This window comes from Ovis canadensis, chromosome 7 (assembly GCF_042477335.2).
Source record: "Ovis canadensis isolate MfBH-ARS-UI-01 breed Bighorn chromosome 7, ARS-UI_OviCan_v2, whole genome shotgun sequence".
NCBI classification, from domain to species: Eukaryota; Metazoa; Chordata; class Mammalia; order Artiodactyla; family Bovidae; genus Ovis; species Ovis canadensis.
In genome coordinates, this window is record NC_091251.1 from 31,623,802 (window position 1) to 31,650,346 (window position 26,545).

The following is a 26,545-nucleotide window of genomic DNA, read 5'->3' on the forward strand; positions in this document are numbered from 1 at the left end:
CATTCATTCATTCATCAGTTAATTTATTGAGCACTTACTATGTGCCAGGCTGTCCTAAGTGCTGGGGTACAACAGCAATCAAAACAGACAAAAATCCCTGCTTTCGAGAAGCAGCATTCTACTGACACTCACTTCTGGGCCTCTTGGCAGCATCAGACACCCTGACCTTCTTGAAACTAAACTCCCTTAGCTTAAGGGACACTTTCTGTCTTGGTCTTCCTTCTAAGGCCTTGAACATGCTTCCTTGTTCTCCTTTTCCTTCATCCTCCCCTACATGCTGGGTTCCCCAGGCTTCCAGACTTCTCTTTTTCTCCTCACTTTACACTCTCTCAGGACAATGTCATCCACTCCCAGGGTGACTGATGATCCTTAAGTGGACCTTTCCTTCTGGAGCTGTAGACTCACACATCTCCACTCAAACGTCTCAAAAGCACTTCGAAACTTAGACACAGAATTGAACTAACTCTGTCTGAATCCTCCTGGCTGACCTTCTCTCTCAATTTGATAACAGCACCATCTATTGAATCACCCAAACCAGAAACCTCCTCCTCCTCCCACCTTTCTGAGTAGATCAAAAGATCGTCCACGTATACTCACTGACTGTCTAGCGTGTGGCAAATCTTGTGCTCAGCAGTGAGATCTGCTGTTGTTGTTTAGTTGCTCTGTCATGTCCGACTCTTCTGTGACCCCATGGGCTGCAGCCCACCAGGCTCCTCTGTCCACGGGTTTTCCCAGGCAAGAATACTGGAATGGGGTGCCATTTCCTTCCCCAGGGGATCTTCCTGACCCAGGAATTAAACTCCTACATTGGCAGGTGGATTCTTTACCACTAAGGAAGCCCAAGCACTAAGATTATATAAACCAATAAGAGGGACCCTGGTGGTCCAGTGGATAAGACCCCACGTTCCCACTGTAAGGGGCCTGGATTCAGTCCCTGGTTGGGGAACTGAGAGTCCATAAGCCCATGCACCACAACCACTGAGCCCACACGTCCTAGAGCCTGCGCACCACAGCTAGAGAAGCCCAGGTGCTGCAATGACGACCCAGAGCAGCCGCATAATAGTAACAGAAAGCTCTAACCAAGTGTGGCAACTGCAAAGTTGGTCGTCAGCACCTTCCCACTCCCACTGGGTTAATGCCTTAATTCAGCCTCCTGTGAATTTTCACCTAGATTATTAAAAAATCTCCCAAGCTGCTCTCCCTGCTTCCGTTTATATACCATGTCAATTGACGATCCTTTGTGATCTTTTAATATGAAAGTCAGATTATGACAATCTCTGCTCAAAATCCTATGGTGGTTCCCCACAGCTTTCAGGATAAAGTGCAGAATTTGCTGGATGATTATACAAACTTGTCTTTCTCTGCCACTGTTTGGGAACTCTCCCAGGAGCACAGTGAACTCTTTACAGAACCCTGAAAGTGCTACATTTTCTCCCTCTTTTTCTTTGCATGTATTGCTTCCTCCGATTGAAACAAACTTTGCATTGCCTCCATATCTCACCTGATTAAGAAACAGCTCTGGTTTTCCTTCTGTAAAACTTTGTCAGTCCCCTCCCCCTTCCTAGCAGACCTTCCTATGTGATCATGAAGCAACATATACATACATTTTTCATAACAGGCATCTTAATATATGCTGTTTATTTGTCTGTCTCCTCACCAAGGCTGTGAGTTCCTCAACAGCAGGGACCAATCTCAGTGTCTTTGTATTCCCAGTGCCTGACACACGGTAGTCATTCAATAAATGTTTGCTGAAAAGAAAAAATGAATGATGCTAGAATTTTTTAAATGCATGTTTAATTCTATATATGCATAATGATTGTGCTACACAATAATCAGGTATAAATGGCAAACAGTTAATACAGAGATTACTTTTATACACCCAAACCTAGTATTTCTGAAGATCTAAGATTCGGTTGCCATGCTGGGTATGCTCAGTCATGTCTGACTCTTTGCAGCCCCCATGGACTGTAGCCCCCCAGGCTCTTCTGTCCATGGGATTCTCCAGGCAAGAATACTGGAGTGGGTTGCCATGCCCTTCTCCAGGAGATCTTCCCGATCCAGGGACTGAACCTGGGTCTCTTGTGTCTCCTGCATTGGCAGGCGGGTTCTTTACCACTAGCGCCATTTAGGAAGTGGGATTCAGGTGGTGGATAGCAATAAGACACCCAGACACCCAGAAAGTGCCTTTTCAGATACTGCTCTGAAGACTCTTAGGTCCACAAATCCAAAGATTTGGGTCTTTCTACTTCTCTGGAAGGCAGTACTGCAACAGATATCTAGAAACCATGTCTTTACCTCAGTGCATAATAGCCTGTCCCTCGACCCACGCTGCTCCTCCCTGAATCAAAACATTTCCATCACAGCAATGTGTTTAATTCACAGAATCTTAGCAGCATGAAGAAAATACCACCCGCTCTGGTAATATAGTGGCATGTGTTTTGGCTTCTGGAGTGAAAACTAGGGAAGTCAACCCAGTCCCCGGCACATCCCACTCGTTCAGGTCTACCCTGCCCGGCAGTCCTGCACTCTCCTCGATGGGGCCGGCGCTGGTTCTCCCTCTCCTTCCCAGCTTTATATGCATGGCATCCGGCTTCCTCTCCCCACACTTGACCTAATGAGGGCCCTTGGAATCATTCATTTCTCACTCATTCCAGCAAGGATATACGGAGCACTTACTGTGCATCAGGACCTGTGCTAGGTACTGGGATGTTTAAAGGAAAAACAAGCCCTGGTCCCTGCCCTTGAGGAGCTCACAGTCTAGTGGGAGAGACAAACATAAACAACAGTTACAAAACAGTGTGATTAAGGCTACAGTAGATATTATAGCTGTCTCCTTCCGGAGGCAGAGAGGAAGGCTTAACCTTGGAAGGGGACCTGTGAACCTTGAGTTGAACCTTGAGTTGGAGTTTGCCAGCTACCAAGAGGGAAAAGGTTTTCTAAGCCTGGGCAGCTGCTGATACACAAGAGCTGTGGTACGTCCAGGAGAAGAGGCAAGGCTGCCCTGTCAGACTTCTTCTGGTAAAGTGGGAGTCTGAGAACCTACCTGCCCTGGCCTGGAGCGCCCCCTGAGTGCTGCTGAACTCTGTCCGAACCATGGTGCCTCCTCCCATGAGTTCTACGGTTCTTTTCCCTCCATAGATTACTAATACCTACTCTGAAGTACAATCCATCTAGCCCAGAGGTGAATCCTGAATGTTTTCCCTTCTGTCTTTTGTAATAGTTGTAGTTAGAAGTTTTCTTTTTTGCTTTACTTTTCAAACTTAACCTGTACTTGTTCACTCCCCTCGTCTACTGAAAGAACATCTCCCTATAATTCTAGATCCTAAGAGATAACTTTGGTTATCATTTTGCATACATCCCAGTTTTTTAACTATATAGATTTATTTTAAAAACAAAAATGAGAGCCCAATACATATTAGTTTGTAACTTTTTTCCACTTACCAAAACAATTTACAGATCTTTTAATGTCAGTACATATAAACATCATTGTTTGTAATTGTTTAATGCAATTCCATTTTGGAGATTATACTTTAATTTTTTTTTTTTCATTTGGCCACGCCATGCAGCTTACAGGATCTCAGTTCCCCAACCTGGGACCATGGCAGTGAAATCAGAATCCTAACCATTAGGCCACCAGGGAACTCCCAAACATTCTTTAATTTTAAAAAGCTGAAATTAATAACTTCTTTCCTCTTTGTGGACATTTGGGACTACTTATAGGTCTTCAATATTATAAACAATGCTCTAGTAAATATTCATATCTATATTATTTTTTAAAGCAATTGTGAGAGATTTTAGTAGGAAAATTCCTAGAGGTAGAAATGCTAGGCCAAAAATATGAAAGTGTTTTTTCCTTTTATTACTCATTTATTTTTGGCTGCACTGGGTCTTTGCTACTGCACATGGGCTTTCTCTAACTGTAGCAAAGTGGAGGCTACTCTCTAGTTGTGGTGTGTGGGCTTCTCGTTGCAGGGGTTCCTTTTGCTGCAGAGCACGGGCTCTAGAGTGCACAGGCTTCAGGGGTTGCAGCATGCTGGCTCAGTGGTTGTAGCACCTGAGCATGTGATCCCCGCAGCATGTGGGATCTTCCCAGACCAGGGATCGAATTTGTGTCCCCTGCATTGGTAGACAGATTCTTAACCACTAGGAAAGTCCAAGTTTTTAGTTTTGACGCTGCCCAATTACTCTTCCAAATTACTGTACTGGTTTATCTGAACCAACATACATGGGCCCATCTTTCTGTCCTTCCAAAACTAGACCATCTCAATACCTTTCCATCTGTGCCACTCTGATTGATAAACAGAGATACAGCATTGTTTTAATTTGTATTCCTGAAACAGCCATTGAATTTCAGCACTGCTTTGTATTTACTGGTCATATTCTTTGTACTTTTTTCCCAACAAAACACTTATTTTTTTTACAAAAAACTTTTTAATTGAAGTATAGTTTCATTGTGCTTTCCACTGTACATCAAAGTGACTCAGTTACACACACACACACATATAATTCTTTAAAAAATGTTCTTGTCCATTATGGTTTATCCTAAGAGAGTGGATCTAGTTCCCTGAGCTGTACAGCAGACCCTGTTGCTTCTCCATTCTGTATGTAACAGTTGGCGTCCCCCAACCCCAAACTCCCAGTCCACCCCTCTCCCTCCCCGCTCCCCCTTGGCTACCACAAGTCTCTTCTCTATGTCTGTGAGTCTGTTTCTGTTTTGTAGATAAGTTCATCTGTCTTTGCATTTTTTAGAAGTTAATTTTCTTTTATTGATTTGCAGAGCTCTTTCTAGCTTTTAACCTTGTCTTTTAAGGTTACATACTTGCCTCATTTTGTCCTTTATTTTTTAACTTATGGGTTCTTTTGCTTTAATTTGTATGTAGTCAAATCTGTTAAGTCTTTTCCTTTATGGTTTATTGACTTGTTTAGAAAGGCCTCTTCTACCCTAGGACTAAATGAATTGTTCCTTTGAGTCCTAATAGTTTGATGGCATATTTTTAGATCTTTAGCACGCCTGGAATTTACTTTTGTGCTTGGCATGAGGTAAAGATTAAAAAATTTTCCAAATGGATAGCCGTCAACCAGTCATCCTAACATATTTATTGACTAGCACATCTTTTTGCTTTTGATTGGCAATGTTTCCTTTATCATATATTAATTTCTCTCTCTCTCTCTCTCTCTCACACACACACACGATCTTCGCTTATCTCTGGAGCTTACTTCCTTGGCAATCTTCAGTCGTGGAAATCTCCCGTGCTGTACTGCTATCCTCTTTCGTCACTCTGCCCAGCACATAATGCCCCTGCTCTCTCTGGGCCCACACTCCCATTCCCGTAAGGGCTATTTCCTCTCCTCCACCAAGTCACCTGTACTACACATCATCCACACCTGCCGACCCTCTGGAACCTTATTCCATGGTTACTCAACTATCAACATCTATAGCCTTTTTTACTTCCCCCATAACTGAAGCCTGCCTCTCCCTACAACTTGCTCCTTCTCACATCCTAGACTAGACATATGGGGGCTGCTTCCAGGCCATCCACCCTCTTCCATTAAGTGAAAAAACAACCACCACCTCTCCTCTGGAAATCATGACAGTCAGCTGTAAAGTCTTGACCCTCTCCTTGTCGCAACACTCTGCAACTTCCTGGTCACTTCTTTATATACCTAAGACTGTGGATTCCAGTCTCCAGGGTTCCTCTCTGTCTGAAAGCTAGTCATAACCCTAGGTGACTAGGTGATTTCACCTAGTCAAATCCCAGGTGACTCAAGAGGAAGAACTAACCCACATTCTGGCTTAGCAGTTATCCAGTGACATCCTCCTTTTCCTCCTCAACACCCTCTCTCGGTCACCTTTAGGACCCATTCTCTCAAGCTTCAGCACCATTCAGCTAACTGTCTGCTAGCTAATCGGCACCTCACACTCAACAGGTCCAAAACCAAACTCACTTTTAATCATTCCCGTCTGCCTCCAACCTCTTAATCAATCTCTCTCTCTTTTCACTCCTTCCCTTGCTCTCCTACTATTTCCTCTATCTTTGTGAATGGCAGCTGAATACATTTAAATTACTAAATTGCAAAACTGGAGTCATACCCATAACCCCCTTCTCCATCAAAACCTCTACTTTTCAAGCATTCTACTTCCTAAAATTTTTTTCTTTTGAAAAAATTTTTAATTTTATATTGGAGTATAGTTGATTGACAATGTTGCATTAGTTTCAGGTGTATAGTAAAGTGATTTGATTATTCATATACATGTATTTATTCTTTTTCAGATTCTTTTCCCGTAAAGTTCATTACAGAGTATTGAGTAGAGTTCCCTGTACTAAACAGTAGTTCCTTGTGGTTAATCTATTTTATATAGTAGTATATAATGTTAATTCCAACCTCCTAATTTATTCCTCTCCCCCACCTTTCCCTTTGGTAACCCTAAGTTTCTGAGTCTGTTTCTGTTTTGTAAATAAGTTCATTTGTATCACTTTTTTGGAATTTTACATGTAAGTGATATCAAATGATATTTGTCTTCTCTGTCTGATTCACTTCACTTAGTATGACCATCTCTGGGTCCACCCATGTTGCAGCAAATGGCACTGTTTCATTCCTTTTTATGGCTGAGTAATATTCCGTTGTGTAAATGTACCACATCTTCTTTATGCATTTAATTCTCAAAGGACATCTACTTCCTAAATTTTTCTTCAATCTTTCTAGTTTTCTCTGTCTGTACAGCTGTCAACCCACTTCAGCCACTTTTATCTCTTATCTAGACCACTGTAAGAGTCTTTTAGGTGGGTTTCCTGCCTCTAGCCCCATTCCCCACCAATCCCCAATGCAGTCAGAGTTTAGTGACATCACTTATCCTGTTAATGGCCTTTATTGGCCTTCCTTGACCTTAGGATGAAGTTCATGTTCTTTATCAGGGCTCCCCAGGTCATTTCATGACCTTGCATCTACCACCTCTTCAGCTTCAGAACTTGCTGATTCACCCTGTAGCTGTGTGCTTCATACTGACATCACTGAACTCAAGTTTCTTAAATATGTCATGAAAGCTTCTTTCCTAAAGGCCTTTCCTACATGTATTTCTTTCTGTGTAGATTACTAACTCCACCTCCATCAGCTCCTTTCAGATCTTATTAGACAGCTCTTATTGGAAGTCTTCTCAAAATGTACCCCCTATGCGTGTGCCTGCACACACACACACACACACATCAGGTGTTCCCAGAGCGCCTGTGCTTCAGTTATTGGCAAAAACCACACTTTACTGTATGTCTATCTACTTCAAGACTGTAAATTCTTAAGTATTCTAAAAAATTCATTTAAAAATTTTATATAACTTTTAAAGGTTACTTTCCACTTAAGATTATTACAAAATACTGGCTACATCCCCTACATTGTCCTTACACCTTTGAGCCTATCTTACACCCAACAGTTTGTACCACCCACTCCCCCGCCCCTGTATTGCCCCTCTTCCCCCCACTGGTAACCACTAGTCTGTTCCCTGTATTCTGTGAGTCTGTTTCTGTTTTGTTGTATTCACTGGTTCACTGTATTTTTTAGATTCCGCATGTAAGTGATCTCATAGAGTTGCTTGTCTCTCTCTGTTTGAGCATTATACCCTCCAAGTCCATCTCTGTTGCTGCAAATCACAAAAGTTTTGTATGACTTTTGTATGGCTGAATAGTATTCCATTGTGTGTGTGTGTGTGTGTGTGTGTGTGTGTGTGTGTACACACACAACATCTTCTTTAGCCATTCATCTGCTGATGGACACTTAGGGTGCTCTCATATCTCAGCAACTGCAAATAATGATGCCGTGAACACTGGGGTGCATGTATTAATACCTTTTCTAATTAACGTGTTTGTTTTTTTTCATATGTTTAGCCAGGAGTGGAACAGCTGGGTCATATGGTAATTCTATTTTTAGTTTTTTGAGAAACCTCCAGTCTGTTTTCCACAGTGGCTGCACCAATTTACATTCCTACCAACACTGTGGGAGGGTTCCTTTTTCTCTACATCCTCACTGATGTTATTTGTGTTCTTTTTGATGATGGCCATCCTGACAGGGGTGAGGTAATACCTCATTATGGTTTTGATTTGTGTTCTTTTTGATGATGGCTATCCTGACAGGTGTGAGGTAATACCTCATTATGGTTTTGATTTGCATTTCCCTGATAATTAGCAATATTGAACATCTTTTCAAATTCCTGTTGGCTATCTGCATTTCTATTTTGGAAAAATGGCTATTAATTTCTTTCAACCACATTTTAATTGGGTATTTTTTTGATGTTAAGTTGTATGAACTGTTTATATATATTGGATATTAATCCCTTCTCAGTCACATTATTTGCAAATATTTTCTCACATTCAGTAGTATCTGGTCTTACATTTAGGTCTTTAATTCATTTTGAGTTAATTTTATATATGGCATTAGAGAATATTCTAACTTCATTCTTTTACATGGAGCTGTCCAGTTTTCCCAGCACCACTTGCTGAAAAGATTGTCTTTTCTCCATTGTATAGTCTTGCCTCCTTTGTCACAGATTAATTGACCATAAGTGTACGAGTTTATTTCTGGGCTGTTTATCCTGTTCTACTGATCTACGTGTTTGTTTTTGTGCCAGTACCATACTGTTTTGATTACTGTAGCTTTGTAGTATGAGACTGTAAATTCTTTAAGGACATAGGCAGCTCATTAGTATTCTTTAGACCAGTGCTACTGACAAATTATAGTTGCTTAATAAATATTGCTTGTATTAAGGATGAATGGAAGGTGAGAAGCCAACTAGAAATACTACTGGAATCTGCAAACAATGGGCCAGGGATCAAAATATTCACAACTTGAGTGCTACCCATTAAAGCAATTAGATGTTAGAAGTTACTATTTGAAGTAATTAACACTGAAGTGTTATCAGAGTTTAATCCTACAAAAGGACAGTGAGTTTCCCAAATCCCTAACTGGTATAATGCTTAATAAAGGTATTTATGAGTAGACTGGAGAAGGCGATGGCACCCCACTCCAGTACTCCTGCCTGGAAAATCCCATGGATGGAGGAGCCTGGCAGGCTGTAGTCCATGGGGTCGCTGAGAGTTGGACGCGACTCAGTGACTTCACTTTCACTTTTCACTTTCATGCATTGGAGAAGGAAATGGCAACCTACTCCAGTGTTCTTGCTTGGAGAATCCCAGGGACGGCAGAGCTTGGTGGGCTGCTGTCTATGAGGTCGCACAGAGTCGGACACGACTGAAGCAACTTAGCAGCATGAGTAGACTGTCCCTACACTGCACAGTGTAAAAAGCAAAGTTTTGGTAGACAAACAGACCTGACTGGAATTCGTACCCTGCCACTTCTAGCTGTGTGATCCTGGACATGGCCCTTAAACTCTTTGAGTCTCAGTTCTGAAAGATAAGCATAACACCAACCTCACAGAGCTGTTATGAAGATTAGAGGGTATAACATACAGCAAGTGCCAGATACTCAATGAATGCTAGTTTCCTTCCATTTTCTACTTGTCTTTTCCTAAAAAGTCACTTTTGCAACTTGGCTGGAAGAGCCTAGGGACAAGGTGCCTTGTGGGAAAACCATACCATAGAAGCAGCCCTGAGGGCCTTCCATGAGCTTCTTATAGAAACCTAAGGGCTCCACTACTGTGTGATGCCACCCTGTGTGGCAAACAGGCTGACCCACCACCATATTGGGTTGGCCAAAAGGTTCATTTTCTGTAACATCTTAAAAAATTCTGAACCAATTTTTTGGCCCATCCAATATAAAAGGGACATGGGCTTGGAACTCTGAATCGGCCTCAAACTAGGACTGTGGCCCTAGTCAAAAGACCAAAGCCACAAATGTGGGATCCTAGTTATTCCCAGGACAAGACTGAATAGGACTGTAGGTAAACTTTTCATCCAGGAGAGTGTACCTGGCAAGCCATCTCCCTTGCTCCCATCCCAAAGCGTTACAGAAGAAAGGAGGCTGACCGACTGACATTCAAGTGCCCAAGCACTCAAACTTCTTGCATCTGAGCACACACTGCCAGAGAAGAGAGTTTCACACCAGACTCAAGCCACAGCCAACCTCAAGATGTGGACAGAATGACAGCACCCCGCTGCTAGCTAGAGATCAGGGTTGAGTGCATGGCCAGGGAGCTTAAGCAACAACAGTAGCTTAAAACAGATGCAGGAAATAAAAGAGAGAAGTTCCTGACCCAGTAATAGGTCTTATTCACTACAGCCATGAAGAGAGGAGAAAAGCAAACCCATTTTCTGTTACAACAGACTACAAACCCATAAGCTTTGAGGCAGACCACAGAAAATGCTTCACATATACATGTCTCACCTCTCCAGACCCAACTTCCTCCCTTCAGCTGCCCTTCTGGTCAGTGGCCCCACAAAGGTGAGAGAAAGCTTGTCATCCAGTTGGTTAAACCTCTGGATGATCACATTGACTCTGATCTTGTCACTTATTTCCAGGGTCAGCAGAAGAAATATAGGAAAATACAGAAACATAAGAGTAATCACCTCTTTCATTTCTAAAGAAATATTAGTTGGGCAGCAAAACTCTTTTCTTTTTGTATATCTGTCACCTAAGGAATATCACTCTACAAGGACTGGGTGAGCAGCCACTGCAGTCACAGACATTCAACACACCTTGACAGGAGTTTAGGGCAAAGATCAGGAATGAGGCACTCTGTGCTCTGGGAAAACTGGCAGAAGAAACCTTCAGAAAGTTAAGATATTTTCAGGAGAAAATTGTATTAATCCAGTTTCTTGTATCTTTCCATACATAGAAGAGCACCAGATATCTGTTCTTCGTGACCAAGAACAGCCTTCTACCGAGATGTGTGCTTGACCACGTGGACCCCTTTCTCCACAATCACCTATGTGCTTGTTGACCCACCACCTCTTTGGAGCACTTCTTCAGAGCTGTGAGAGAGGCTGTCTCCTGGATTATAGTCCTGAGTCCCCAAATAAAACTGAACTCACAGATCTCATGCTATACATTTTAATTTCAGTTGACAAATCATTAGGAAAAGGATTTAGGTTCATGCCTTCAATGGGCTAAGAAATCCACAACATGCCCTAGCAAAACTGAGTAGCTGTAAGGGAAAAAAAAAAAAAGACCCCACCTGCTGTTAAAAACAAATCAAAAAAGGAATCAACTGGCAAAAAATCTCCAGTGCCGTGCTTCACTCTTCTGTGTGGAGGAGAGGAAGTGGAGTGCAAGGAGATGGGAGGAAAGGCAGCTCCAGGGTTCACATGTTTTATATTTTGTTTCATTTTAAAAATCACCAAGTTCTTAGGCTTCCCTGGTGTCTCAGTGGTAGATGGTAAATAATCCGCCTGCAATGCAGGTGAGCTGGGTTCAATCCCTGGGTTGGGAAGATCCTCTGGAGGAGGGCGTGGCAACCCACTCCAGTATTCTTGCCTGTAGAATCCCTATGGACAGAGGAGCCTGGCAGGCTATAGCCCATGGGGTCGCAAAGAGTCAGACACAACTGAGCGACTAAGCACTGCACATTAAGAAACACAGGTTATATCCCTGGTCTGGGAAGATCCCACATGCTGAGGAGCAACTAAGCCCAAGTGCCACAATTACTGAGCCTGTGCTCTAGGGCTAGAGAACTGTAACTACTAAAGCTCGAGCATCTAGAGCCCGGGCTCTGAAACAAGAGAAGCCACGGCAATGAGAAGCCTGCACGCTTCAATGAAGAGTAGTCCCCGCTCATCGCAACTAGAGAAAAAGCCTGCACAGCAATGAAGACCCAGCACGGCCAAAAAAAACCAAAACACCCAGTTCTTCCTTCTACTGTTCAAAGTTTGTAAAGACACTCATCATTATCTCCCTGTATCCTCAGAAATGCTTGGAATGTAGACACATTAGAAAATAAAACTCAGCAGTAGCTACTTGCAAGTTAAGGCGATCTGCCAAAGGAACACAGTTAAAGAAGTGATCAATAAACATTCTGTGGCTGACTCCTGAATAGATCATGTTTCAGACCCTAAGTCCACTACTGTAATCGGTCTTCAAGCAGGGGAAAGGAGAAGCAGAGATGGCTCAAGGAAATAAGACCGGAATTTTTCATAAACCAGGCCCAGACTACCCACACACATCTAGACCAAGCTGAGCTTCTTGGGTTCAGCTGCAAGAAGAGGGGCTGGTAGAGGCCAAGCTATCTTAGCCCCAGGGATTCAAAATGGAACACAATTATTTTGCCCTTCGCTAAAAATGATTTTCCTGATACCTGTTCTTCTCAAATCACTGTATTTCTGCTTATATAGCCCTCCATCCTCCACATACCCCTTCACAAGAAAAAGAATTCTACAAAACTCTCTTGCTGCATTGTTTTCTTCCTCTTCACTTTTAAGACAATATATTGGCAGTCGTCTTCTGCATAATCAGATTTAGCCACTTTACCTGGACTTTTTAACTTATATGCAGAGTACATCATGCAAAATGCCAGGCTGGATGAAGCACAAGCTGGAATCAAGACTGCCAGGAGAAATATCAATAACCTCAGATATGCTGACGACAGCACCCTATGGCAGAAAGCAAAGAAGGAATAAAGAGCCTCTTGATGAATGTGAAAGAGGAGAGTAGAAAAGTTGGCTTAAAACTCAACATTCAGAAAACTAAGATCATGGCATCTGGTCCCATCACTTCATGGCAAATAGATGGGGAACCAGTGGAAACAGTGAGAGACTTTATTCTTTTGGGCTCCAAAATCACTGCAGATGGTGACTGCAGCCATGAAATTAAAAGACACTTGCTCCTTGGAAGAAAAGCTATGACCACCCAACAGGATTAAAATAATCCTGTTTTAATATGACAGCATATTAAAAAGCAGAGACATTACTTTGCCAACAAAGTTCCATCTAGTCAAAGCTATGGTTTTTCTGGTAGTCACGTACGGATGTGAGAGTTGGACTATAAAGAAAGCTGAGTGCAGAAGAATTGATGCTTTTGAACTGTGGTGTTGGAGAAGACTCTTGAGAGTCCCTTGGACAGGAAGGAGATCCAACCAGTCCATCCTAAAGGAAATCAGTCCTGAATATTCACTGGAAGGACTGATGCTGAAGCTGAAACTCCAATACTTTGGCCACCTGATGTGAAGAACTGACTCATTGGAAAAGACGCTGATGCTGGGAAAGACTGAAGGCAGGAGGAGAAGGGCACAACAGATGATATGGTTGGATGGCATCACCGACTCAATGGACATGAATTTGAGCAAGCTCCAGGAGTTGATAATGGACAGGGAAGCCTGGCATGCTGCAGTCCGTAGGGTGTCAAAGAGTCAGACACAACTGAGCAACTGAACTGAACTGGACTTTATCACCTCCATCAAGCACCCCAAGGCTATGCCTTGTCCTTGTCATGGAGAAGGTTAAAGTGTACACAGCCACTAGTTCAATTAGAGCAGAGAGAACCAATCAGCATTACTCTTTCTCCCTAGCCCAGCTGCCCCTTACCGGCTTCCCCTCTATGTTCTCTAGATGCCGTTCCAATGCGTCTCCAATTCTGTGATGAGTTAAGAGCAGCCTGAGTTAGGACCACAGCATACTGTGATCCTCCTTTTCATGAAATCACATGCTAAAACTCCAAATTTGAAACTTGAAAGACAATCAATTCTAAATGAAACCTGCAAATCATCTTTTTGATGATCTTAGACATAAAGAACAGTCCCTTGGACTGCAAGATCAAACCAGTCAATTCTAAAGGAAATCAATCCTGAATATTCATTGGAAGGACTGATGCTGAAGCTAAAGCTCCAATACTCTGGCCACCTGATGGGAAGAGCCAACTCATTAGAAAAGACCCTGATGCTGGGAAAGACTGAAGGCAGGAGGAGTAGGGGGCGACAGAGGGCGAGATGGTTGGATGGCATCACCAACTCAATGGACATGGGTTTGAGGAAGCTCCAGGAGATGGTGAAAGACAGGGAAGCATGGCATGCTGCAGTCCATGGGGTCGCAAAGAGTCAGACATGATTGAGCAACTGAACAACAGGACATAAACAAAAATCATGAAACCTTTTTACAAACTTTTACACAAAGTAGCCCTTTAAAGTTAATTTTAATATATTCAACAAACAATTAAATATCTAAGTTCAGGGCATAATTATAGAAGGAATGGCCAAAGGAGGAATTTTTGGAGATTCAGATTATCAGGAACTATGCCACTTATCAACCTGGTCACTTAACACCTGAGGACAAGCTAATCAAATATTGATAATGGCTGCAGAAAGATCCAGATACTCATACAATAATCTTCCTTCCATTCTATATTAAAAGATCTGGGAAGGGGTGGGGGATTATTCTGTTCAGGGACAATGGCATCCTAAAAAACTCACAGGGATGTACATGTAAACATCAGAACAGGATGGGAACTTTATAATAATCATTAACGACTATGGCTTCAATCAACTAGTTTCAAGAAAAGCAAAGAAGAATGCAGTCAAATGACATAATCAGATGTAGTCATTTTACCTGGACTTTATCAACTCCATCAAGCACCCCAAAAAGTATTTGGAGCAACATTAGTTGGATGCTATCCCAAATAATCAGATGTTTGATTTGCAAACAGGATGTGGCTTAATGATCGAAACAGAGAACTAGGTTCATTCAAGTATCTAGAGCCTAAAATAATCCTGTTTAACAAGTTTAACAACATGTAACACATACCCTCCAGTTGGCAGAAACACCTGTCAATTACAAGTACTAAATACTTCCACAAACCATTTAGCAGTTAATGGACTACAGCTAAGCCTTGGAGGCAAGTTCAGAATAGAGTTGAAACTCAACACCAGACTTGTTTTTTAGAAAACCTGGAAGTATGAACGTCACTGAATTCGAGGAGCGGCTCAAAACCAGAAGTTGTGCTGCATTAAGAAAGCACTGGGGGGGGGGGGGGGAGAAAGCACTGGGGACTTCACTAGCAGTCCAGTGGTTAAGACTCTGCACTCCCAATGCACAGTGTATGAGTTTGATCTCTAGTGGAGGAGCTAGCCTACAAGGACACTGGAAGTTTAACTAGCTAAGTTTTAACTTGCATATGGGGCTTTCCGGGTGGCTCAGTGATAAAGAATCCACCTGCCAAGCACGAGACGTGGGTCTGATCCTTGGGTGGCGAAGATCCCCTGGAGAAGGGACGAGGCAATCCACTCCAATATTCCTGCCTGGGAAATCCTATGGACAGGGAAGCCTGGCGGGCTACAGTCCATGGGGTTGCAAAAGAGTTGGACACAACTTAAGAGACTCAACAACAACTTGCATATGTTGTTTTCTTCAATCCCACTGGGAAATACACTATGGTTTGGGCTTTGTTGATATTGTTCTCCATAGATTCTTCCTTGTTTTTGCAGAAATAGGATTATGGCTTATGGCTCAAGTCATCTGAAAGCCTCTCCAGGAAACTGTGCTCCAAAGGGAAGACTCCACAGGAAGAACATCAGAGAAGGAAGTTTCTTTTCTCTTTGGTAATGTTCGTCCAAAACAGTTTTCATTATCTTGCAATGGATAAAACCTCACAAGCACAATTTTCAGTAACCACCTTAAAGAAAAATTGCCAGCCTGTGCTATTTCAGATGAAGCCCATATCCAAAGCACTCCTGACTCTTCATTTCAACTCCACACCCTCCTCAACCTCACTGGTCCCCAGTCCCCCACCCTCATTACACATACCAGCCCAGCACTGTGATTTTTACTGTAAGCCTCTGTGCCTCTGCTCAAACCTTCCTTCCTTCCTGGAATACCCTCCTTTCAGTCCTGGCCAATTATATCCACCACCTCACTTTAAGTGGCTGCTTAAAACTCCTTTCCTTATGGAAGTGATCAGTGATTTTCCTCTCACAGTTTAAACATTTCCCTAATAGGGGTCAGATAGTTTCATGTAATTTTGCACAGGTCAGTATATCTCTCATGTCTAGTCTTACCAGTGGTGGGTGTTAGTTCTGGTCTCCTCTCCACAGCCCTGATCACAACCTCACTAGGACCGGGACACTGGAACATGCTCAGAGGGATCACCTTAGATGTCTACTGGCACAGTATTTTTAGGAATTTCCTATTCTGATTGAGCTGTAGTCCTAAAGCAGACATTATTGGTGAAATACATAGCAGGAGGGCAGGATTACAGAAAAGTTCTGGCCAGTCAATTTAGTGAAGAAGTGAATGGAGTTGGGGGACCAACCCTTGGGGAAGCTGAGAGGACAGCTGGAGAAAAAAGGCAGGTGGAAGTGGAGGCTAGAGGATTGGGACAGACTAGGGGGTTGGGCAAAAGGCAGAGGAAGGGCGTTTCAGGAGGTTTGGGGGAGTTGTCCCAAGGCAGGGCCTTTCGGAGCCCGGGAACGAGACTGGGCAGGTCCGACTCACCTATGGGGTGGGGAAAACGGAAAGCCGCAGAACCGAAGAGCAGGTCACGGTAGCGTTGGAAGGCCTCGTCGAGGACGGAGCAGCCCACCTGCGCGGCCGAACTGAGATGGTACTGGAATTGGAAGCTGTGCGGGAAGATGGTGTACCGCAGCTCAGAGGTCTGAATGTACTGGGGCCATGGCCACAGGGCCGTCGCCCGCCCAGCGAACGCTGCCGCCAGCAGCAGCGAAAACCTGAGCGTGGAGCCTGCCATTGCCCGCCGGTCTGCTTCCCCTCGCCCAGCCGGCCGGGCCACGTGACAGCCTGGTCAGGTGGGCGGCGCCCGCGTGACAATCGGCGGGTCACGTGACCTGCTACAGCTCCTCACCGGTGACCCGGGAGTACTGACTCCCATCCCTCCAGTCCCAGAGTGAACCCGAAGCTCCTGCGGCCTGCGGTGGATGGTGCAGGGCATCGGCCATGGTTCAAGTTCAGGCGGTTCCCGGGACTGGTGGAGCAGTAGCTAATGCACCTCCACAGTTGCCAGGCCTGCGATCACAGAACTATATGCGCAGCAGAGGATAGAAGCCTCACGTGGGGAGGCCGAGTGGGCGAGCGAGAAAGGAAAGTCTCCCGAGCCGTGAACGCGGAATAAAAGGTCGCCAGGCCTCCTGGGAGGTAAAGGACGTCCCAGGCCCAGGGAACTTCAGAAGCAAAAAATATGGAGACTTAAAACCACAGGCCCTTGTAATATGAAATGCTGTGGGGCAGAAAGGGGTTGGAATTAGGTAGTCAGAATGGCTCAGCTAGAGAGTGCATCACAAGATTACAAAAATGGGAACTACTTATGACTGGGGAAAAGATGTGTACTTTCAGAGCAAGCTTGAGGCGACCTGTTTCCTGGCTCTGGAGTGGGTTCTTCTTTAGTGGTTAATAATCTCCCAGTAACTGCCCCCAAATCCCCTTCTCACAGACAAAAATGCCACAAACAGGGTGGGTCCTGTACTTACTGCAAGTGATAAGACATTGCTTGTACTTTGGTTGCAAACTGAAGAACACCCAGAGATGACAGGTCTTATACCCAGAGAGGAATTCTGCAGGGGTTTGTAGAAAGTCCGAGAATCAGGACTTAGTACAGTAGGAAATTGAAAATCAGCCCAAAGATTTGCATTTTAGAAATCTCATGTTGAGTGGTTGGATGGATAAGAAACCAGTGAGGGAGGCTTTTTTTTTTTTTTTTGAGTTGGAAGATAATGAGAGTTTTAATTCCTGCAATGGGAAAGGAAGAGAGCTATAGATCCAGGAAATAGTGGGTATCTGGAAGCAGAGAGGTTAAGGGGCTTGAAGGCTAATCAGTGAGAACACAGATACTTATTGAGTCAAGGACCCTGTCTTTGTTCACCACTGTATTATCAGAGAACAGTTGAATCCCTCACTGCAAAAGGAGATAAAAATAGTGCTGTTGTGAGGCATTATTTGGCTAGTAGGTAATTTTTTAATTCTAAAATTGCATTTTAGAATTAGAAAAAATGGTAAGATCAGGAAAATGAACTTTTAAAAATAAAAGTCTCTTAAAAATCCTGATCACTTATATCTAGGCTTTAGGTACCTGTTAAAGTGAAAGTTGTTGTGTCCGACTCTTTGCAACCCCATGGACTATACAGTCCATGTAATTCTCCAGGCCAGAATCCTGGAATGGGTAGCCTTTCCCTTCTCCAGGTATTTAGCAGTTATGTATACATGGCTCATGGGCTTCCCTGGTAGCTCAGTGGTAAAAAATCTGCCTGCAATGCAGGAGACCCAGGTTCTATCCCTGAGTTAGATAGATATCCTGGAGGAGGGCATGGCAAGCCACTCCAGTACTCTTGCCTGGAGAATCCCATGGACAGAGGAGCCTGGAGGGCTACAGTTCATAGGGTCGCACAGAGTCGAACATGACTGAAGCGTCTAAGCAGCAGCATACACACCTTATGTTGGAAAATCAAATAAATATTGTCTCTCACTTATTTTAACTTTTCAGGATTCATCAAGAAATTCCTCTTAGAAGGTCAGTTATGCTATTTAATAGAACAGAGCTTGTAACAAAGGAAGTAGAAATTAGATCTCTCAGTTTCAGATCCTAGTATTGCGTATTTATACTAATTTCTATATGGCTTAAACCTAAATTTTCATCCTCTCTAACAAATGCCTGAGTACTTCACCAGTTAGGAGAGACATTACCCAGTTACTTAGGGAGGAGATCTGAGAACCATTGTCAGAAGAATCAAGTTCATAATCAGGTAGTTGTCCCACAGGATCAATAATTTTTTTTTTCAGGATCAATCATTTGGAAAGAATTCAAAACAAGTTAAAGGTGAGAGCAAGAGGTCAAAGTGGGGTTTCAGGACTGGGCAAGTGCCATAACTCCCCTTTCTGTGATACTCAACCTATATCAGGAGAGAGAAGTAATTTACATAAAAGAGCCGCAAAATGAAGAAGCTGGACCCAAATAAGGAGACTATAAAAATTACTAATGAAAATACTTAGAGATTATTGTTGAGAGATATTCCAAAGATATTCCAATTATTCCCTCTGACCAGTATATCAATCAGAAAAGTAATAGACAATCATTAAAATTTTAAAAAAAATCATCAGAGTCCAATTAAATATTCAGAGCCTAGCAGTAATAGTAGCAAAAATTAAAATCAATGGTTAGTTAACATTATAAACTGTTCAGTTTGTATATATACTACATTGCCATCAATTTTGATAGTGTGTACATGTCCATCCCAAACTCCCTAACTGTCCCTTATATAAATAACAAAAGCAATGACACAGATAATATATATTATATATCTGATTGTTTTCTCTATTTTTCTTTTTATTAAAGACAACTTAAATGAATAAAATATGATTTAACTTCCATATCTCTGAAAGTGAAAATTGCTCAGTCGTGTCAGACTCTTTTCCAGCCCATGGACTATTCAGTCCATGGAATTCTCTAGACTAGAATACTGGAGTGGGTAGCTGTTCCCTTCTCCAAGGGATCTTCCCAATCCAGGGATTGAACCAAGGTCGCTTGTATTGCAGGCAGATTCTTTACCAGCTGAGCCACAATATCTATAGCATCTAATAAAATTAGTTTATCTATCAGAAAAAGAATTCACTGTCAGACAATGTATCCAGATTTTTGGCTCATAAAGTGGAGTCATTAGTGTAGAAGGAGAGAGGCGGGAATGACTAATTTTGCCTGAGGAAGTCTTTCCAAAAGGAAATGATTTGAGCTGGCTTCCAAAACATGGGTTGGCAGGGAAGGAGCATGAGCAAAGCACAGAGGTGTGGAAGAAGATGGTATATTGAGCAAGGGTTTATGGGGATAGCTAAGGAGAAGCGTGCCATGATGATCTCACTTCTACCATATTCCCTTCTCCTTCAATGCCTTTCCCACCTCCCACTCCCACCACCTACTTGAAGGTCTAAACTTACATCTTACCACCCTGTCAATCTCTGACTTCTCAAATTTGGGTAAGACACCATAGCCCTCTAAATTTTTCTCCATCAGAGCACTTATCTCAGTATTGTAATTGCCTGTCCATTTGTCTTGAGTTCTCCATTAGTGTGAAAGTTCCTTAAAGGCAAGTTCTGTATTTACTGCTGTATTCCTAGCCCTGGGCACATCTCCTTGGAACTCAACTTCAAAGGCCTGGGAGATCCCAGCCTGCCCTACCTGCTGATTCTTTGTGAGTGGCAGGTAAAAGGGGAGGGACATCCAGAGAGGATACCTGGGAGGGACAGTAAGACTGGGAAATTTTAGCAAAATAATAAAGATCCTGCCTGCCAGTGCAGGAGACCTAAGAGATGCAGGTTTGATCCCTGGATTGGGAAGATCCCCTGAAGAAGGAAATGGCTACCTGCTCCAGTATTCGTGCCTGCAGAATCCCATGAACAGAGGAACCTGGCAGGCTACAGTCCATAGGATTGCAAAGAGTCAGACATGACTGAAGCGACTTAGCACAGCACACAGTACAGTAGTGCATAAAGAGAAAGACTGACAAAAATTACTTTAGAAAAAGTAGGTTGAAGCTGAGTGATAAAGTAACAAAAGGAGGAGATTCTTGATCAAGATTCTGTGTACTAGATAAATGGTACCTTATTTATCTCTCACACCAGCTGTGTGAAATTATCATCCATATTTTACAGTCAAGGAAACGGGCTCTGAGAATTAAAATAATTTGACCAAAGTCCCATAGATAGTTGTCAAAATCAGTATTTGAACCCAAGTCTTCTATGCCAAAATCTATTGCTTTTATATCTATCATACTTACTTGAAAGCTAAGCTAAAGATTGTATTGAGATTTTATTCTTAAGTCTGTGGGAAGCTAGTGAAATGTCTTAGCTGAAGAGTAATGAGACCAGAGTTGAAATTTGCTCAGGTCAGTTTGTTGACCTATGTAGGAGGAATTGAATGGGGAAAGTTGTATGCAGGTAGATTAGGTCTGGGGTTGTTGACTCAGAGCTCTCTAAACAACTGACCATTCTCACGTGCTGTGGGGCTCAGAAAATGCAGACCCAGATTCACCTAGGAAGGATGACTTCATTTTTCTTTTCCCATGTTGGCTAGCCAAACCAGTGAGACTTAAGCTTTGTATAGGTTGTCAACATTTACAGAAGTGGAGATGGCCAAAATTGGCTATGCTCCGTGACTCTCTTTATGCCCATTCCATATGAACTATATGGAAGCATCACTACCTCTAATGCACCCTGTTACCTCCAGCTTCTCCAGTGCTATGTCCAAAATGCAAGTATGCTATCCAGTTCCCCACTACTAAACATTACAGCGTTCCTTGAGGTTACTAAAAATATTGTGTGTCCAGTTTGTCTTCTTTTTGAGCCTTATCCCCTCTACTCTCTTACTTAGTCATATAACTGTTCCAGTTATTTTTTCAGGCTTGTTATTGTTTAGTCACTCAGTCGTGTCCAACTCTTTGCGACCCCATGGACTGTAGCCCGCCAGACTCCTCTGTCCATGGAATTTCCCAGGCAGTTATACTGGAGTGTGTTGCCATTTCCTCCTCCAGGGGATCTTCCTGACCCAGGGATCAAACCCGAGTTTCCTACATAGACAGGCGAATTCTTTACCACTGAGGCACCTGGGCAGCAACCCCTTTTCAGGCTTACCCCCTGATTCTTTTTGTTTAACATTTTTCTGTTTTAAAATGTTTATTTTAAAAAATAAATATTTATTTGGCTGCGCCACATCTTGGCTGTGGCATGTGGGATCTTCGATCTTCATTGCAGCATGCAGGATCTTTAGTTGTGACATGTAGGATCTAGTTCCTCCACCAGGGATTGAACCCAGGCCCCTTGCATTGGAGCACGGAGTCTTAAGCACAGGACCACCAGGAAATCCCACCCCCAACTAATTATTAACAACTTTTCCTAACTCTAGACATACATTTCTTGCAATAATTGGCCTTGTCCTGTCTCTCTGCAGTCCTAGCCTACACACAGATTTTTTTTTTTAATTGCCTGGATATTTACATGGGAGTTTTTCTTTAGTTTCAGAAAAACTGAAGCCCTGAGGGAACTTTCAACAGATCTGAGCAGAAGGAGTGGCAGTGGGGAAGAGGGATATGGGTCAAATGCAGTGACGTTTCAAATACAAAGTGACCAAACTCAGCAGCTAACTGGGGAAAGAAGGGCTGGGGACAAGTGAAAGAGGAGAGAAAAAGGTGCACCAATCTGGTTTCCCGAGGGAATGATGGGGCCACTGACTGAATACAACGTGAAGCGCCAGTTTTGGAAAAAAGATGATGAACTCTGAGACATGCTGCGTTGGGGGAGATTGAAGGACAGCAGAGTTAAAAGGTCTAGGAAGGCCAAGGAAATACAGGCTGGGAGCTCGAAAGAGAGCTCTGGGCATCATCTGCTCAAAGATAATAGTTGAGATCATAAAAATAGTCAAGAGAAAATGGGAAAATGGAAGGAAGACTAAAAAATAGGGGAAAAGAAGATGCTGGTAATAGAAGTGTGTGAGGGATAAAAGGAACACAGAAGGGATATAGTGATTAGTAGGGTGGACTGAGATCAGAGATGTAGATAAGGGTAAGGGCTTACCTGAGCATTTTTTTTTAGTTGCTTTAAATTTTTATTTATTTATTTTTGGCTGTGCTGGGTCTTTGCTGCTGCAGGGGCTTTCTGTAGGTGCAGAGAGCAGGGGCTGCTCTATTTGGTGGTGCTTGGGCTACTCATCGCAGTGGCTTTTCTTGCTGCAGAGCACGGGCTCTGGGGCACGGACTTCAGCAGTTGTGCCAAGTAGGTTCTAGAGCACAAGTTCAAGAGTTGTGGTGCACGGGTTTAGCTGCTCTTCGACGTGTGGAATCTCCCCAGATTAAGGATCGAACCCACATCTCCTGCATTGGTTGGTGGATTCTTTACCACTTATCCCACCAGGGAAGCTTACCTCCTAACTGTAAAACACAAATGTGTCATAAGAAGCCCTCACAGTCAAAATACATTGATTTTATCTCCATGACATGCCTTTTTGCTTGCAAGACATATAGGGACTCATGGTATTTCAGGGGAAAGGAGGTCTACTGAAGTGATATACATAACAACCCAGACGAGAAGGAAAACCAGACCAGAATGAGCCGAAATCAAGGGCCTGACTCCTCTCTCATCTCCCTCTCTCTTACGACTTATGTTCTCTGAGTATCGACTCCTCTGGTCAGTTTTCTCTTTGCTTGTCAAGTTACTGGAACTTCCTTATAATCTCTAATTCCCCTGTGACTTGACATTTATTGCACAGTACCCTAAGTTTTCCATGACTTTACAGCTTGAGAATCCTCTCATTCTTCTATCTGTGCCTCTGGAGATTCCACTATTTTCTAAAGCTCTGTGCAAATCAAGATTTTTTTTTTCATTTTTCTTTCTTTTCTTGCCTTGCTGTGAAGCTTTGGGGATCTTAGTTCCCTGATGAGGGATGGAACCCGGGGCCTGGGCAGTGAGCACATCCAGTCCTAATCACCGGATCACCAGGGAAGTCCAAAATCAAGATTCTTCTGATCTCCCTGGAAGAATAGTGTACATGTTTCATAATTTAACCAGTTACCTACGATGCACACCTAGGTTGCTTCCAAGTTTTCTCAGTTACAGACAGTGCTACAATGACATTTGTACATTGTACGTTGTACCCTCTACGATTTTTAGAGGGTACTGGTTGCCAAGCTGGTGTGTTTTCATCCTTTCTCACCATCAATTCCTTGCTTTTCATTTGGAAATTTGATCCGTCAGTTTGGTAGCTTGGATGAGGCTGAGCTGGCCCTGGTTTAAGCCACGGAATTAGGGTTACCTCCCCCACCCCCTCACTATAAACACTGAGAAGCGTAGGATAAGAGTGTACATTTCCACCAATAATGTGTGAAAGCGCCTACTTCATTACGGCCTTCCAACATTAGTCTTCACCTTTTCATTGCTGCTGTCGATGCCTTGAAATTAATTTTTAGCTCTAGCAAGAAGCATGACTTCTACATCATTATAGAAAAAGAAGCTGGATCATTCTGGAAAAAATAAGGAGATCGGAAGAAGTAACATGAATATATAATTAACCAAAAATACAAAGAATAAAAGGATAGAAATAAGCCCAAACTATCTAAACCTATGTAAACAGGTTAAAGTGAAAGAGGCTTTGTGGTGTCCGGCTCTTTGAAACCCTCTTTGAAACTATACAGTCCATGGCATTCTCTTGGCCAGAATACTGGAGTGGGTAACCGTTCCCTTCTCCAGGCGATCTTCCCAACCCAGGGATCAAACCCAGGTCTCCCATACTGCAGGCGGATTATTTACCAGCTGAGCCACCAGGGAAGCCCAAGAATACAGGAATTGGTGGCCTATCCCTTCATCAGCGGATCTTCCTGACCCAGAAACCAAATCAGGGTCTCCTGCATTGCAGGCAGATTCTTTAAATACTCCCATTAAAGGACAAAGACTCTCAAATTGAGCCCCCGCCCAAAAGCCTAAATGTTATTGTTAAGAGACCTTTTATTTTGCTTATTTATTTTTTGGTGCCTAGACAGGGACTTGAACCCTCAACCCTCAGATTAAAAGTCTGATGCTGTACCAGCTAAGCTACCCAGGCTGTTAAGAAACATTTTAGATGAAGTCTGAAAGAATGTTCAGAGATGTACCAGAAGAATGCTGACAAAAAGGGAGCAAGGACGGCATTTATTAACGTGAAAAGAACTCAAGACACACACAAAACTGAATGAAACAAAGATAAATATTTTTAATGATAAAAGGTACAACTCACAAAGAAGATAGAGATCAGAAACCATTAGACACCTAGCAACAAAGAAACAAATATACCTAAAGCAAAAATCAGAAGAAGTATAAGGGAAAAGAAAAAATTATAATCATCAGTTCAGTTCAGTTGCTCAGTCGTGTCTGACTCTTTGCGACCCCATGAATCGCAGCACGCCAGGCCTCCCTGTCCATCACCAACTCCCGGAGTTCACTCAGACTCACGTCCATCAAGTCAGTGATGCCATCCAGCCATCTCATCCTCTATCGTCCCCTTCTCCTCCTGCCCCCAATCCCTCCCAGCATCAGAGTCTTTTCCAATGAGTCAACCCTTCGCATGAGGTGGCCAAAGTACTGGAATTTCAACTTCAGCATCATTCCCTCCAAAGAAATCCCAGGGCTGATATCCTTCAGAATGGACTGGTTGGATCTCCTTGCAGTCCAAGGGACTCTCAAGAGTCTTCTCCAACACCACAGTTCTAAAGCATCAATTCTTCGGCACTCAGCCTTCTTCACAGTCCAACTCTCACATCCATACATGACTACTGGAAGAACCATAGCCTTGACTAGACGGACCTTAGTCGGCAAAGTAATATCTCTGCTTTTGAATATGCTTTCTAGGTTGGTCATAACTTTTCTTCCAAGGAGTAAGCGTCTTTTAATTTCATGGCTGCAGTCACCATCTGCAGTGATTTTGGAGCCCAAAATAGTGAGACGTATTAACATTTCTCTGAGAATATTGTATCAAGTGCAGAAAAAAATAAGAATAAGAACATCTTGAATGATGTCATTAATAATTTAAATATAATAGATTTAGAATCTTATATTCTACACAAATATATAAAAATTTTGTATCTCATATGTAATTAGCTGTCCATAGGACATTTAGAAAAACTGGCAAAAATGTAAACATTACAAAAAGTAAAATTCTTTTTTTTTCTTACTCCAAGTTTTCCAACTCATTTTATTTTGTGGTGTTTTTTTCTTACTCAGAGGTTTCCAACACATTTTATTTTGCAGTTTTCTTTTGAGGAGAATTCTTATAGGATAGGTTCTTTGACCATAATATATAAAAATTGAGGAGGAAAAACTCTAAACATGTAGATATATTTTTAAGATTCTAAATAATTCTCAGGCCAACTGTAAAAACAAATATGTGGTGTCCCAAAGACAAAAGAACAAGATGAACAAGGAGGATCTTGGAATACAGGAAGAGAAAAAAAGCAGAACTTTATCGTCCTTCCCTCCCCCAGGTTGTTAACTATTGAAGAATCTTTAGGCTCTCCTGAGCAGTGTAACCTGTCTCCCCTCCTACCCCAAATAGGGAGAAGGTATTTGCTTTACTCTCCCCCCACCCAGTATACTATCTCACTCCTTGTACCTGGGCTATAAAAATGGACCAAGGACCCATGTTCAACGTTGGCTCTCCCAGACTATCAGGAAGCCGGCCCACTGTGCCAGCGGTGACTCTCCCCTCCCTCACCCTAATAAACTTTATTCTCCTTTGATTCTGCCTCATGTCTGGAATTCTTTTCCAACCCTGACATGGACCACAGCAAAATACTCCTAGAAGCATATCAGAAGAAGAATGTCTCCTGTCCAAACATTTTATTACAGGAATGCAAAACTAGTTAAACAACAGAAAATGCATTAAGGCAATGTTTATATTAAGTAGCTTGAAAGAGAAGGACCATATTCTAGAAGTTAAGAAGGAAGTTGATATGGCTTTTCTAAATTAGACATCTTGATGAAACAGAAATAGAATGGAACTTCTTTAACAAGAAAATGAATGTACATATGAAACAAAAGGCAATAGAGTTTGTTCTTGAAAGTCAAGAGTAAGATAAGGATGCCACTATCCTTAATAAGACTGTTTAATCGATGAAATAAGACACATTTTGTGAAGGAAGAGACAGAATTATCATTATTTGCAG

At 42.7% G+C, this 26,545-nt stretch overlaps 1 protein-coding gene and 1 non-coding gene across 3 annotated transcripts in view; both read right to left on the reverse strand.

Annotated features, from left to right (window-relative positions):
- Positions 1-17,063, reverse strand: part of HEXA (hexosaminidase subunit alpha) — a 31,930-nt gene extending 14,867 nt beyond the window's left edge. The window contains exon 1 of one of the 2 annotated variants that reach the window (XM_069595569.1): positions 16,356-17,063. In XM_069595569.1, coding sequence (XP_069451670.1) covers positions 16,356-16,608 — 253 coding nt within the window. In that variant the 5' untranslated portion in view covers positions 16,609-17,063. Of the gene's footprint in view, positions 1-1,657; positions 1,749-16,355 lie in introns of those variants that run through there. The other variant, XM_069595571.1, reaches the window with a different exon arrangement.
- Positions 17,064-24,377: 7,314 nt separating this feature from the next.
- Positions 24,378-24,450, reverse strand: TRNAK-UUU (transfer RNA lysine (anticodon UUU)). The gene has a single exon. It is a non-coding gene; the product is annotated as a tRNA-Lys (tRNA).
- Between the last annotated feature and the right edge of the window lie 2,095 nt (positions 24,451-26,545).